Source organism: Monodelphis domestica, chromosome 7 (genome assembly GCF_027887165.1).
Source record: "Monodelphis domestica isolate mMonDom1 chromosome 7, mMonDom1.pri, whole genome shotgun sequence".
Taxonomy (NCBI): Eukaryota; Metazoa; Chordata; class Mammalia; order Didelphimorphia; family Didelphidae; genus Monodelphis; species Monodelphis domestica.
In genome coordinates, this window is record NC_077233.1 from 1,751,454 (window position 1) to 1,765,429 (window position 13,976).

At 61.8% G+C, this 13,976-nt stretch overlaps 1 protein-coding gene across 1 annotated transcript; it reads left to right on the plus strand.

Annotated features, from left to right (window-relative positions):
* The first annotated feature begins 5,614 nt into the window (after positions 1–5,614).
* On the plus strand, positions 5,615–12,299 carry OGN (osteoglycin). Its single transcript, XM_056804024.1, has 7 exons — positions 5,615–5,855; positions 6,476–6,705; positions 9,740–9,818; positions 10,267–10,425; positions 10,958–11,160; positions 11,325–11,420; positions 11,966–12,299. Exons 2-7 carry the CDS (start codon positions 6,547–6,549, stop codon positions 12,134–12,136), a joined length of 867 nt encoding a protein of 288 aa, XP_056660002.1. The 5' UTR covers positions 5,615–5,855; positions 6,476–6,546; the 3' UTR covers positions 12,137–12,299.
* The last annotated feature ends 1,677 nt before the right edge of the window (positions 12,300–13,976 follow it).

Below are 13,976 nucleotides of genomic sequence, written 5' to 3' on the forward strand. Positions count from 1 at the left end.
ACGTCCCCAGCGAGCGACGGTCGCTCCGTGAAGATCGAAAGCGAGTCACCCCCTGGAGGAGGCCGGCTGCACCCCTGCCTCACTGCTTGTCCCCGAACCCCACTGAACCCCGGAGATGTGACGTGACTTGCATATCTGATTCTCTGGCACCCGAGTCAGGGCAGCGGGAGGAAGCTAGAAGTGCCGGGGGCCCGGGCCCAGCCCAACCTGCCCGAGGTCAGAAGGCCAAGTGCAGGATGCCCCCCACCCCCCACTGTCCAGGAGTCCCTCCATTCCACAGCAGTAACCCAAAGCAGAAAGGCGCAGGGTCCAAGGGCAGGCTGTGTCCCAGGCGTCTCGCGCCCCACACCCAAAGCTGAAGCCAGCCTCTCTCCCGCACTTCCCCGGGGCTCTCAGGAGCACCACCCTTCTCCCAGGGGCCAGACTCGACCCGGGAGCCATCCTCCATGCCTCCCTCTCCCGCCCTTGGCCCGCCCCCTTCCCTCTACGGCTCCCACTTGAGTGAAAGGGCCCCCCACGCCTTCCCTCTTTCAGGGCAGCCTTTGAACACAGTAGGACCTGCTGCACTCGCTCCTTCTTCCTCCAAGACGGGGGCTTCCTGAGGAGCCTAAAGCACCTCTCCGTCCCCGAAGCTTCCGGGCTCCCTCCTGCTCTGGAGTTCAGCCTCCGAGGTCCCTTGGGCCCTTCCCGGACAGCTTACACCAAGTGGCACCCTTCCCACTTGCCTGTTGGCTGCTCTGCGTATCCCCCGGACAGACCCACGGCCTACCACGATCCGTGCCCCACGCGGGCCAGATCTCTTCTCTCCATCTTCCCCAAACACTGCCCCACTCTCCAAGCTGCCACCCTCGAGGTAGCCAGCCGCCGCCTCCTCGTCCTCCGAACTCTCCGCTCTGCCCTTCTGGGGTAGTGGGTGCCAATTCACTATCGTAAGGGGGGTTCTCGGGGCCCTTGAACTCCTCCTTGCTTTCCCTCCTGCCTCAACCTCCCCGGGAAGCCTACAAACTGGCTCCCCAGAGACGTCTTGTCCTCTTTCCTTCCCTTCAGTGTGGACATTCCCACTCTAGGCCATCCTCTATCAGCTGCCCACCTGATCTCCCGAAGCACAGGCTGACTGTATCACCCCCTCACCGATAACTGTCAGTGGCTCCCTATCACCTCCACAATCAAATGCTATGAAATACTCTGGCTGGCCTTCAGGGCTCCTCACAACCCATCTCCTCCCGCAGGCTTCTGAGCCCACTCCCGATCCAGGGACGCCGGCCCCCCGAGCCACGGCTGTCTGCCCCCGCGAGGCCATCGTCTCCCTCCTCAGCCCCCGAGCCACGGCTGTCTGCCCCCGCGAGGCCATGGTCTCCCTCCTCAGCCCCCGAGCCACGGCTGTCTGCCCCCGCGAGGCCATCGTCTCCCTCCTCAGCCCCCGAGCCACGGCTGTCTGCCCCCGCGAGGCCATGGTCTCCCTCCTCAGCCCCCGAGCCACGGCTGTCTGCCCCCCCAGGCCATCGTCTCCCTCCTCAGCCCCCGAGCCACGGCTGTCTGCCCCCCCAGGCCATCGTCTCCCTCCTCAGCCCCCGAGCCACGGCTGTCTGCCCCCCCAGGCCATCGTCTCCCTCCTCAGCCCCCGAGCCACGGCTGTCTGCCCCCCCAGACCATCGTCTCCCTCCTCAGCCCCCGAGCCACGGCTGTCTGCCCCCGCGAGGCCATCGTCTCCCTCGTCAGCCCTGCAGCCCCCGAGCCACGGCTGTCTGCCCCCCGCGAGGCCATCGTCTCCCTCCTCAGCCCCCGAGCCACGGCTGTCTGCCCCCCCAGGCCATGGTCTCCCTCCTCAGCCCCCGAGCCTCGGCTGTCTGCCCCTGCGAGGCCATGGTCTCCCTCCTCAGCCCCCGAGCCTCGGCTGTCTGCCCCCCCAGGCCATCGTCTCCCTCCTCAGCCCCCTGCTAAAGGCCTCCTTCTGCCACAGCCTTTCACGGCCCTCGTCCACGTGTGCTGATGCTCTCTTCGTCATGGTGGCACCTGGTGTGGCCGGTGCCACCCAGACTCCAGGGGCAGCTCGGGGGCTCCGTGGCGCCCGTCTCTTTCTCGGCGGCCCCAGTGGGAGAGCCGACAGCGATTCCCTGGAGGACCTCCTCTTGCTGCCCTCCGCGCCTCCCCCAGACCCCCGGAGGACCTCCTCTTGCTGCCCTCCGCGCCTCCCCCAGACCCCCGGAGGACCTCCTCTTGCTGCCCTCTGCGCCTCCCCCAGACCCCCGGAGGACCTCCTCTTGCTGCCCTCTGCGCCTCCCCCAGACCCCCGGAGGACCTCCTCTTGCTGCCCTCTGCGCCTCCCCCAGACCCCGGGGCCCTCCACTGGGACCTGCTGCCATGCTGCGGGCCTGATCCCTGACTGTGACACTCCACGAGCTCTACAGTGTAAGTTGGGCCACAACTGTCCGAGCGGGAGGAGAAGGGCCGGGAGACGGGGCAGGAGGAGGCCTTTCTCCCTCCCGAGGGAGCCGCCTTCATTTCCTAATCAGGGCGAAGCGTTGTCGGGCCAGGAGGGTTTGGGGACGCGGCCGCACCCCCTCTCTGTCCTGCGCCCCTGGAGCTCCGCCAAGTGCCTCGCCCAGAACGGGCACGTGCTCGGGGTGGTGGGAGGGAGCTCCATGCCGCCCCGGGCTCGAGCCAGCGGAGATGGGGCCCCAGGGGGTCTCAGAGGCCCCTCAAACGAAGCCGTCGCCCTTCTCCCGCCCACAAGGAGCGGCAGGTCCCAGGTCGCCCCGCTTCCCACCTCGTCATTGCGCTGGCAGGGAGCTGCCCAATCTCAGCCTCTCCTCGGCCCTCCTTCCTGACCTCTGCAGGCTGCGACCTGCACGGCAATCGGGGCCCCTCGGGGGCCCTGCTGGCTCCTGCTCCTTCCCCCCTCCCCCGCTGCATCTCTGTTCCGAGTGGAGCCTCCTGCCCATAGCTGTCCCCCAGGGCCCTGCTTGTCACCTCTCCACGTGGATGACTCCCAGATGTCCCTCGCTAGCCGCGGCACGGCTCCAGCGCCAGCCTCCCATCCCAAACCGCCTCTGACGTGCCCAAAGGGATCCGTGGTCTCCCCCATCCCCTCCCCTCCTCTCCCCGGCTTCCCTGTTCCTGCCGAGGGCCCCCTGAGGTCCTCCTCGACTCCCCCCGTCTCTCATCCCCCCTATCCACCGGCGGCCTCTGCCTTCACCACTGCTCTCGTCCAGGCCTCGCCTTCCCTCCTGACAGCCTCCCCCCTGGGGCTGGTCCTCCGGCAGCATCCCCCACCACTATGGCAGCAGCCTTGAGGTGGGTCATCCTGCCTCAAGCCTCTGGGCCTCAGGCACCTGCAGGAGCTCCCTCCCAGCCCAGGATCTCTCTGAAAGCCCCCTTGTGCCCTCCACAGGATGTTGCTCCTCCTGCTGGGCCTCCACCCCGTGAGTGAGGTGCTTCCTTGCCACGCTGTCCAGGAGGCTTGTCCACGCCAGTGACAAGCGCTGCTTTTCTCCCCAGGGTGCCGGTGCCGAGGATGTCAGGAGAGCTTCGGGCCTCCCCCACTCACGCCTGGGGGCCCCTTCCTCCCCCAGGGGACCACAGACGCTTAGCACAGCGCCTGGCACACAGGACCCCCTTAGGAAACGCTGGCCTTTTTGCATGAGTGCCCTCCCCGCAAACCCTCAGGCGGGGCTCGAGTCCAAGGAGGGGGCGAGTCTCAGGACAGAAAAGCCCTTCCCTTTGCAGGTGGCCCAAAGGGGCCGGAGAGAAGAACGGAGCCTTTATCGAGGACGTAGTCCCTGCAAACTAGACTAGACCAGGACCAAGCCTGGACTTCACGAGACAGCCAGAAACAGGAGAGCAAACTCAAAAGAGCAGGAAAACGAGGCCCCTCCTATCCAGAGAGGAGTCCTGGGAAACCCGCTTAGAGACCGTCAACATGGCCGGACGTCCTGAGCACCCTGGAAGAAATCTCTGCATGCCCCCACGCGGGAAGGCATCGCTATAAACCTCCCCATGCCACAGCCCTAGAGGAGGGCAAAGCGAGGCCGGAAAGAATACCTGATCCCCGTCGAGAGGAGCCACCAAAGAAGTCCCAGGAATGCCCCGGACCCAAGCAGGGCTCCCATCCCCCAAGAAAAACACTGCAAACACCCAGAAAGATGGCCCGGAGGAGGGCCAGGCAGATGCACCAAACAAAGTCTGGCGGCGCGCACTGAGCGCCAGGAGAGCCGGCTCCAAAGGGAAAAGCCCAGGCTTTCCAAGCACGGCGGTCGTGTGGGGAGAAAGGACCCCTCGTGGGGGACAGAGGAGCCTCAAGCACGCCTGCTGAGAAGCCTGGAGCAGAGGAGGGACGCGAGAGTGGAAGGTCAGAGCCCAGAGGAGCCTGGAAAGACAGGTGACGGGGCAGAGCCAACAATCGAGGGGAGCTGGGAGGGAGAGGCAGGGGGAAGAGGAGGAAAAGGAGGCCCCCGAAAGGAGGGCTAGGCAAACGGCGTTTGAGCCTTTCCTTTCGGTCAGGCGAACAAGTCTAAGACACAAGGGCACGAGCTAGGCAGACAGGGTTAAGTGACTTGTCCAGGGTCACACCGCTAGGAAGTGCCTGAGGGCAGATTTAAACCCAGATCTTTCCAGCTCCAGACCCAGCACTCTATCCACCAAGCCATGGCTCTGCCTTGTGAGTTATTACTATTCCTTGTACTCACAGCCCCGGCATAATGCCTGGCCCACAGTAAGGGGATCAGTAAGTGCTTGTTGATGGCTCTGAGTGACTGCTGGTGCTCCTCCTCCCGAGCACAAGCCCCAAAGAGAAGTCCAGGCTCTGTGGGTGGAGCGGCTCGGCGGAGGGACCAGGGAAGGCCTACGGGATGCCAACCCAAACTCCTCCATTCAGACCAGAGACTCCCAGCAGCAGAATGCCCACCCCGTAGGAGGGCGCCCCGGGTAAGGGGCAGGAAGGTGCCCGGCTTGGCCGGACCCAGCACGCCGAGGAAGGGGGCCCGATGGAAAGGTTCTGGAAAAGTGTGTGGGGGGAGCAACAAGTAAAGTCTCAGCGTGGGTGCAAATAATCAATTGGAGGACAAAGCCGAGGAGGAGGAGGCGAGCCCTTGTTCTGCCATCACTCCCAGGGAACACTTCCCCGTTGGGTTCTCCTTCCAGGAACCCCGGCTCGCCCAAGAGAGGCGTTGCCATTAGCATGGCCGTTCAGAGTTCAGGACAAAGAAAAAGAAAGATGTGATTTTTAACCCGCTAAGGACTGGCTCAGACAGTCACGGCACCATCTACACAGCACAGGGAAATCGAGAAACGGTTTCCAGAACAGGATGGCCCTCGGCGTGGCCGGGGGCGAACCAAAGCCCAGGAAGCATCTCTGGGCCCCCGAAGCACGGAGGGAGACGCTGCTGAAGAAAAGCAAAGCCAGCGTGGCCATATGTGCACACACAGAGAAATTCCCCATAAAAGTAACTGTAGGGAAACAACAGGGAAAACTGGAACGGATCCCACTCAGCCCCGAGAAGCCACGAACTCTGGGGAGGTCCCCGAACAGGCTGCAAACACCTGGGCTCGGGGGGCTCCCGAGCCCTGAACGTGCCGGGCATCTTCCTCAAGGAGAGGCCCCTGAAGGGGGCGGGAAGTCTGCACTAGACGGCCTGGCTCTGGTCCAGAATGTTCCGAGCATGTTCTCCTCCGGTGCTGTTTCGTCCACCAGAAGGAATGTTGGCAGCGTCGGCTCCCTCATGGAAAGTGCTTTTCAAGCTGTCCGCCCCCAAAAGCATCCCCAGCTTCCCGGCTGCCTGCGCCCTCCCACTGTGGGCTCAGGCACACAGCGAGCATCTGCTACAGAGAACTGCCGAGCCCGGGAGCAGTGGAACACGGTAGGCTCGCTCTGGCTTGGGGAGGGCTCCCAGGAGGTGGTGGGAACCCTGGGAGGGACCCTTTCAGGAGTCCGTTGGCTTTAAAAGTCGCTGTGGAGGGAATACCGCGGGGGGGGGGGGGGGCCCTCTGGTCAACATCCAGATCCTGACGCTGGGGACGAGGTGCTGCAGAGCGGGTCCTCCTGTGGGGCGGAGGACATTCCGGCCAGCTGGCACCAAGTGCAAGAGCCTGCTTAGGAGGGCTCCCTGCCACCCCCAGGAAGGCCAGGGCAGCTGAGTTCTCTGAAAGGGGCCAGAGCGGGACAGATCCATGGCTTTAAAAAGTAGCACAAGGAACAGTTCTGCTTCTCTTAAGGGAAATGGGCCTTTGTAATACCAGGAATTCTTAGCCCCAGGATTAACTGGACACTCTGCCACGGGGGATGTGTCCCATTCTTCCCGGCTTTCGATAGCCTGGATACAAATGCAGCCAGAAGCGGTGGCTCATAGCCACAGCAGCAGGACCCCATTCTGGTCAAGGGGTGCTTTGGGTTTTTTGGGGAGCCACACCTGAAGGGCCCTGTGTCCCCAGATTCCTCAGATTGTCCCTTCCAGGCTCTCACAGGCTGTCTCTACCCCAGGCACCCAGAGGGCAGGGAGACACCTCCAGAGTTCCTCGCACCTGGCACGTGGCACCTGGGGCTGGGCCGAGATGAAGACCCTTCAGGCCCTCTTCTTCTGGTTTCTCTTGGTGCCCTGGGCAAAACCGGCCCCATCCACTACCCAGAGCCCCCGGGCTCCAGCCGGCTCTAGGACATCTGAGGAAATATGGGACGACGCAGAGCCATTGCCCGATGGGAAGCCCATGAAGGTACCGTGTTTCCCTTCGTCTAAGCCAGACCCACTCTGAGCCCGTTTGCCCCGAATGACTGTCATAGGTGCCCACAAGGAAGACCCCAAAGTAAGCAGATCTCCAGGAGCCTCTGGACCAAGTGGGAGACGTCCAGCTGCATTCCCATAGTAGGGGAAGGAGAACCTGGGCAGAGGCGCCTGGGCAAGGCTCTCCCTGTCCATGTGGGCACACCTAGGCCGGGGGAAAGGGGAGGAGACCCTCCTGGGGATGCACAGCCGGGGCGGGGTCCATTGGGGAGGGGGCTTGTAAATCCCTCTCACTGTGACCAGACGCCGAGAGGGGTTGTTAGGGGCCGGGGGAGCTTCCCAGAGAAGGAACCACAACCGCCCAGCCGGGGAACCGAGGCTAGCGCCGTCCCCCATCCCTCTGACCCCACAAGAATTCCTGTTCTGGTCCCATCACCCCCAAAGGCGTCTGCACAAGCCAGGCAATGCAGTGAGGCTGTCCAAGACGTCCTTCAAGGCTTCCTGGGGATGCTGGATTTGGGAAAGGACTCTCGAACTGAGGGATGATTGCAGGGAGGACCTCCTAGTGGACACGGACTTTGTCTTGACCTCCATTGAACAATTCCCAAGTGGGACACTCAGTGGGACCTCAGGGAGCTCCGGATCCAACTTCCAGAGTCCTCTGAGTCCTCTAACCCTCTCTGGGCCCAACACAGCCCCACCAGTGGGCTTCAGCTTCACAGAAAAATAGCAATAATAAATACCACCCACCAAGGTTTCCCTGGTGCTTCCGATTGACGAAGCGCTTAGAGAGGAGCCAAGTCTGCCCTCACAGCCACCCTAGGAGGGAGGTGTTGTGGCTCGTCCCATTTTATAGATCAGGAAACTGAGGCAGAGAAAAGTCAAGTGACTTGTTCAGAGCCATCCAGCCAGCATTATGAGTCAGGATTTGAATTTGGCTCCGCTGGACTACAAGTCCAGGAAGATCTCCAGAAATGGGTGAGCCAATTCCCTCCTTCTGAGGATGCTTCCATTCTCTCCAGCCCAAAACAGTCCCTGGGCCTCGGAGGACCAGCCCCAGTGCCTCTTCCCCAGGACGGCCTCTCCAATGCGTGACCCAAGACCTCACGTCCCCTCATGCTTCCTGTGTTCTTGGGTGGGGCACTCTAGGCATCCGCCCCCTTTTTGACCCTGAAGAAGGCACGGCTGAGCCAGGCAAGGGAGCCTCCCTCGTGCTGACACTGTGTCCACGTATATAAATGTCCACCCTGCACTTGTGGTCCACTAAGACCGCCGGAATATTTTCCCATCTGAGAGCTGTCTCAGCACGCTTGTCCAGCAGCACGCAGGGTGATGGCACCCCCTTTAGTGGCTGTGAACAGGAGTTGCCCCTAAAGCACCGATGTCTGGGCTAACATCAGAGACGAGAACAGCCTGGCAAGGAGTCCCGTCCTCGGCGTCTGACTAGGAGGCGCAAGAGGCCGGCGAGCACAGAACAGAGAGAAAGAGGCCAGTCTGAGGCCCGGCAGCGAGACTCCCTAGAGGCCGGGGATGGAGCGGCCCCGGAGGGAGGAGCCAAGGTAGCTCCCAGAGAGGCATCGGGCCTTCCTGTAAGAGGCCGTTCCATTCCACCTGGCAGGACCACCTGCCCTACTTAGAGAACTGGCCCGCTTTCCCGAGCGAGCTGCACGAGGCAGCCTGGGTCACCCAAGTCAAACCGCTGTCTCCCTGCAGAGCCTGACCGCCATCCCCAGGAGCCACCCCTGTGGACACACGGGCTGGAGACGGCCCCACTGCCCACCCCCACCCCCCCGGCCTCAGTGACTCCAGACCAGCGTGTCCGTAGCGCCATGGGCCATCCAATGACTCCCATCAGGAATGGATGGGACTTTGTCAGAGGAAACGACGGGAAGGGAAGGCCAGAGTGTCTGACCGCAGCAGGGACCCTGCCCATTAGAGGGGGAGCCCCCCGAGGGCAGGGCTATCCGCCGCTCTGTGTCCACAGGATGTAGCGTCCAGTTGCTTAATTAATGATTTTTTTATTCATTCATTTATCGCGCAGTGAGAGGGCCTCGAGGACATGAAGAGTGGAAGGAAAAGGCAGGAGGGCCAATGGCTGGGCAGCAGCCAGGGTTCTACTAGGACAGTGATGGTGAACCTTTTAGAGATGGAGTGCCAGGCTCCAACTCCCCCCCCCCCCCCGACCAAGGGCTGGGCCCTGCCCTCCCCCTTACCCTACCCAGGGGCAGAAATGTTTCCATTGGGTGCTGGGTGGAGGGGTGGGGATGTGAAAAAATGTCAGGCATGGTGGAGTGGGGGAGGGTGCCCACAGAGAGCACTCTGCATGCCATCTTAGGCACCTGTGCCATAGGTCTGCCATCACTACACTAGGAGGATGCTGTCTTTGGGAGAAACGACCTAGTTCTTTCTTCCAAACTGATGGGAGAACGTGGACAAGAGCCCAGAGCTGGGGCTGTCTGAATGGGCTGCAGCCCGCCCCAGGGCTGGAGGAGGCACTGAGCTACCCTCCCAAGAGACCCTCTGGAAACCCAGCATGACCCTCCCAGGATGGGCACTGCCTAGATCAGAATGGGGGTCTGAGGCCCCCCAGGTCTAGGCGTGGTTTCCAGACAGCGGTAGACTCTCCCTCCATGCCTGACCACCCAGGCTTCTCCTGGGGCCAGCCAGGCCCTCACACTGTCCCAGGAGTTCACGCAATCTGACTCGTTGGGCCCATCTGCCAGAGCCAAGAATCAGAACTAAGCCTGCTTGTCTCCTCCCACTCTGGGTTTCCTTCTCCCCCAGGCCTCTCTCTCCTCTGAATCCTCCAGCCTCCCGGAGATTGCTGTGTGGAGGTGGGGGAGTGGGGGAATGTGCAGGCGCTCCCGCTCTCCAGCAGCAGTTATTGTTATAGCAGTGCCAGGGTCCCCCGACAATAGAGACTGCTGGGATGGCCCCCCAGGAGAGCTCTCCACACTAGGCCCCAAGAACCCTGACAATGGGGCTCCATCCCACTCACTTCCTGATCATCCTTGTTTTTCCTGTAGAAAAAAGACCTGATGATTCCGAGGGACGCACGAGGAGATGAAGGTAGCCTGGAGCAGCCAGCCAGAAATGACGATGGGGGTAAGGGAACAAGTGGACAGTCCAGCCTGGGGGCCGGGCCAGCTCTGAAGATGGCCCTTAGAGATGTCATCTCTTAGGGGCAAAGATCGGGGCCAAGTCCTGGGCCAGACCTGCCGATGGGTCACAGGACACAGTCAGAGTGCGGCCGCTGCCAGGGCCAATGACGGCCTTTACCGAGAGCCAAGATTGTCTGGGGTGGGATGTCTGTGTGTGTGCCTTTGAGCCCCTGTGTGTATGTCCGTGTGTGTACATGTGCTCTGGGGGAGGAAGTTTTCAGAGGACAAAGAAATCCCCCAGGAAAAGAGGGGTTTGGGGGGAAACTGGCACCAGGGCAGGACCCGGCTGGGGCCAGGCGGGGGACGGAAGCCAGAGACCCAAGGCAGAGAGGCCTCCGGCCGATAGGGAAGCCTGGGGAGCTCGGGGGGCTCACAGGCCTGCTGTCCCGTAGAAATGCCCACGTGCCTCCTGTGCGTCTGCCTCAGTGGGTCTGTGTACTGCGAGGAGACGGACATCGACGCCGTGCCCCCTCTGCCCAAGGAGACCTCGTACCTGTACGCCCGCTTCAACAAGATCAAGAAGATCACGGCCAAGGACTTTGCAGACATCCGTAAGTGACCGGGGCTCCTCTTCTCCTGCACACGGCCCAGAGGGTCCGTACTGCGTCTGCGGGAGACCACAGAGGGGCGACCGCGGGGGCGACCAGTCTCTCTGCTCTGAGCTAGTCTGAGAAGAGTGCCTGGGCGAATCCCTGTGGGAGCTCCTGGAGGCCGGGGCCCGCCTCCTTCTCAATCTTCCATGCCAGGCACACACTGGGCTCCAATTCCTGTGCCTGAGTGACGGTGCCATAAGAAGCCGTCAAGGGGAAGGTTTCAGAGAAGCCTTGAAGGACACCTCTGAAACCCTCACCTTCTGTCTTGGTATCAATACAGTGTATTGGCTCCGAGGCAGAAGAGCAGTAAGGGCTGGGCAATGGGCACTAGGTGACTTGCTCAGGGTCACCCCGCTAGGAAGTGTCTGAGGCCAGATTGGAACCCAGGACCTCACTCTGGGCCCGGCCCTATCTGCTGAGCCCCTCTGCTTTTCAGAGGGGATGGGCTAAAAACGTGCCGTTTCAGAACTTCTGTCTCCTTTCCTGCAAGCTAACCTGAGGAGACTCGATTTCACCGGGAACGTCATCGAGGACATCGAGGACGGGGCCTTCTCCAGGCTCTCGCTGCTCGAGGAGCTCTCCCTGGCCGAGAACCTGCTGGTCAAGCTTCCGGCGCTGCCTTCGAAGCTGACGCTGTTTAACGCGAGGCAGAACAAGCTCAGGAGCAAAGGCATCAAAGCCAACACTTTCAAGGTGAGCCCCGCCAAGGGCAGAGCTCTCCGGGGAGGCGGGCGGCAGCGGGCCGGCCCAAAGGCCTCGGATCTGAACCACAGAAACGGGCCCCGGTGGGAGCACTAGCACAGAAACGAGCCCGGGCCACCTGAGGACAGCCGGGGGTCTCCCCTCTCCTCCTACAGAAGCTGACCAATCTGTCCTACCTCTATCTGGACCACAACGAGCTCGAGTCTGTGCCGCCGCACCTGCCCGAGAGCCTGCGAGTCCTCCACCTGCAGGTAGGACGATGGTTGGCCGCTCTTTGAGCCGGAATCCCCAGGAAGCCCCGCGTTGCCTGAGCCTGCCGGGGGCTGACTGCCTGCTGCTGCTTAGTTAACTGAGATCCTTTTCAATGTCAGTGAGGCCTCCCTTGTCCTCTGCAAGCCTTGGTTCCGACCCAGGAAGAGTGGGAAGGAAGGAAGCGGGACAAGCCAGGTTCTGCAGTCAAAGGACCCAAGTTCAAATCCCACCTTTGTTGCTGCCCGGGACCTTCTACTCCAGCCCGCATGGCTTCGGCAGCCTAGAAGCCTTGGGGGCTCCCGAGGCCCGCTTCCCCCTCTGAGGGCCCCAAACCAAGGAATGACGTAGCTTTTGTCTTGTTCCACTAAGAACAAGCGGGGAGTGCGCAGCGCCTTGGAATCACCCTCATCCCTGCAGCCCAAGCAGAGGTGTGCAGCCTCGCGCGCACCCCCTTTTCATCTCCTTCCTGGTTTCCTCAGGGTCCCCTTGGCGTGAGCCCCCGGGGCTGACGTTCGCGTCCCAACCTCTCTCCTTTGCGTTCCAGTTCAACAACATAGCCGGCATCACGGACGACACCTTCTGCAGATCCAATGATACGCGCTACATTCGGAGCCGCGTGGATGAGATCCGGCTGGAAGGCAACCCGATCCTCCTGGCCAAGCACCCCAACAGCTTTATCTGCCTGAAAAGACTCCCCACGGGGACATACTATTGAGCCCCCTCGCGGGCGCAGGAGCTGGCCGGCCTGCCCCACCCCTCGTTTGAAGGGTCCCGGAGTCCAGTTGAGTTCTATTTTTGTATACCCCCCGGCCGCGTCCAGGCACTTGCCTTTGGCTGGCTTTGTCCTGTTTTTAAGCTAAAATATTTAGAAAACTTTACGTCTCCTTTATGTTTCGAGTTCCTCTTAGACTAGTCAATCTGAACATCGCCACTGCACCCACTTGGTTCCTGGATGAAGCTGGGCACACTATCATGCGCCTTGGTATCCGTGCCTAACTTGGGTGCCTCCTTCCCCTCCTCCCCTTCCTCCTCTTCTTCTTCCTCCTCCTCCTCCCCTTCCTTCTCCTCTTCTTCCTCCCCTTCGTCCTGCTCCTCCTCTTCTTCCTCCTTCTGCTCCTCCTCCTTCTCCTCCTCTTCTTCCTCCTCCCCCTCCTCTTCCCTCCTCCTCCTTCCCGTCCTCCTCCTCTCCTCCTCCTCCTCCCTTTCCTTCTTCTCCTTCTCTTCTTCCTCCTTCTGCTCCTCTTCCTCTTCTTCTTCCTCCTCTTCTTCCTCTTCCTCCTCCTCCTCCTCCTCTTCCTCCTCCTCCTCCCCTTCCTTCTCCTCTTCTTCCTCCCCTTCGTCCTGCTCCTCCTCTTCTTCCTCCTCCTCCTCCTCCTCCTCCTCCCCTTCCTCCTCTTCTTCTTCCTCCTCCTCCTCCCCTTCCTTCTCCTCTTCTTCCTCCCCTTTGTCCTGCTCCTCCTCTTCTTCCTCCTTCTGCTCCTCCTCCTTCTCCTCCTCTTCTTCCTCCTCCCCCTCCTCTTCCCTCCTCCTCCTTCCCGTCCTCCTCCTCTCCTCCTCCTCCTCCTCCTCTTCCTCCTCCTCCTCCCTTTCCTTCTTCTCCTTCTCTTCTTCCTCCTTCTGCTCCTCTTCCTCTTCTTCTTCCTCCTCTTCTTCCTCTTCCTCCTCCTCCTCTTCCTCCTCCTCCTCCCCTTCCTTCTCCTCTTCTTCCTCCCCTTCGTCCTGCTCCTCCTCTTCTTCCTCCTCCTTCTCCTCCTCTCCCTCCTCCCCCTCCCCCTTCCTCCCCCCCTCCTTCTCTCCCTCCTCCCCCTCCCCCTTCCTCCCCTCCCTCCTCCTCCTCACTAGGACGCTGTCAGTGTAGAAGGACCACCTCTCTGATGTCTGTCTTTCTTGTTCTTGCCGGAGGCCCTAAAGCTTCTGTGCCGCAGGGAGGCCTCCGTGCCCTTACCCTGGCGCAAAGGGAAACACCAGCGGGAGCGGCGTTTGCCTGAGGAGGCACCCACCGCTTCTGCAAGCCGGACTGCCCTCCGGGAGGCAGAGCTCTCCCTGCTTTATGCCACGAAACACGGATTCACATGTTGCGCCCAACTTTCCAACGTGCCCGCCCTTGGCGGCGCCCCGATACGACGCACGTTCACGCAGGCGGCTCGAGCGGGGGAGGCACTGCCGGGACGGCTTCTGAGGCCGTCCCGTTCCCAGAATGCTTTTCCAGGCTCTCGGCCATTCCTGCAAGGGGAAGACTCAAACGCCATCTTCGTGTCTTGGCCGATCCTCAGACCGTCTACACAGCCTCATGGCCTAAAAGCTTCTCGATCCCATGAACACATTCGCTGGCCTCGCTTGGAAGGTGCTGAGAGGCCCCGTGACAGCTGGTCTCAGCCTGGCTTCTCAGCCGGCCTCCGCCCAGAGCCTTTGTCTCCGGACCCTCTCAGGCTCTGAGGGCCGCACCTCGGGGGGCGGGAACGGCACGAAGCTGTCCGAGCCGCTGCCGCCGTGCGTCTGACAAGACGCTGAGCGGGACCCAGAAGGAGCTTCCTCGTGGCCAGATGTCAGATCCA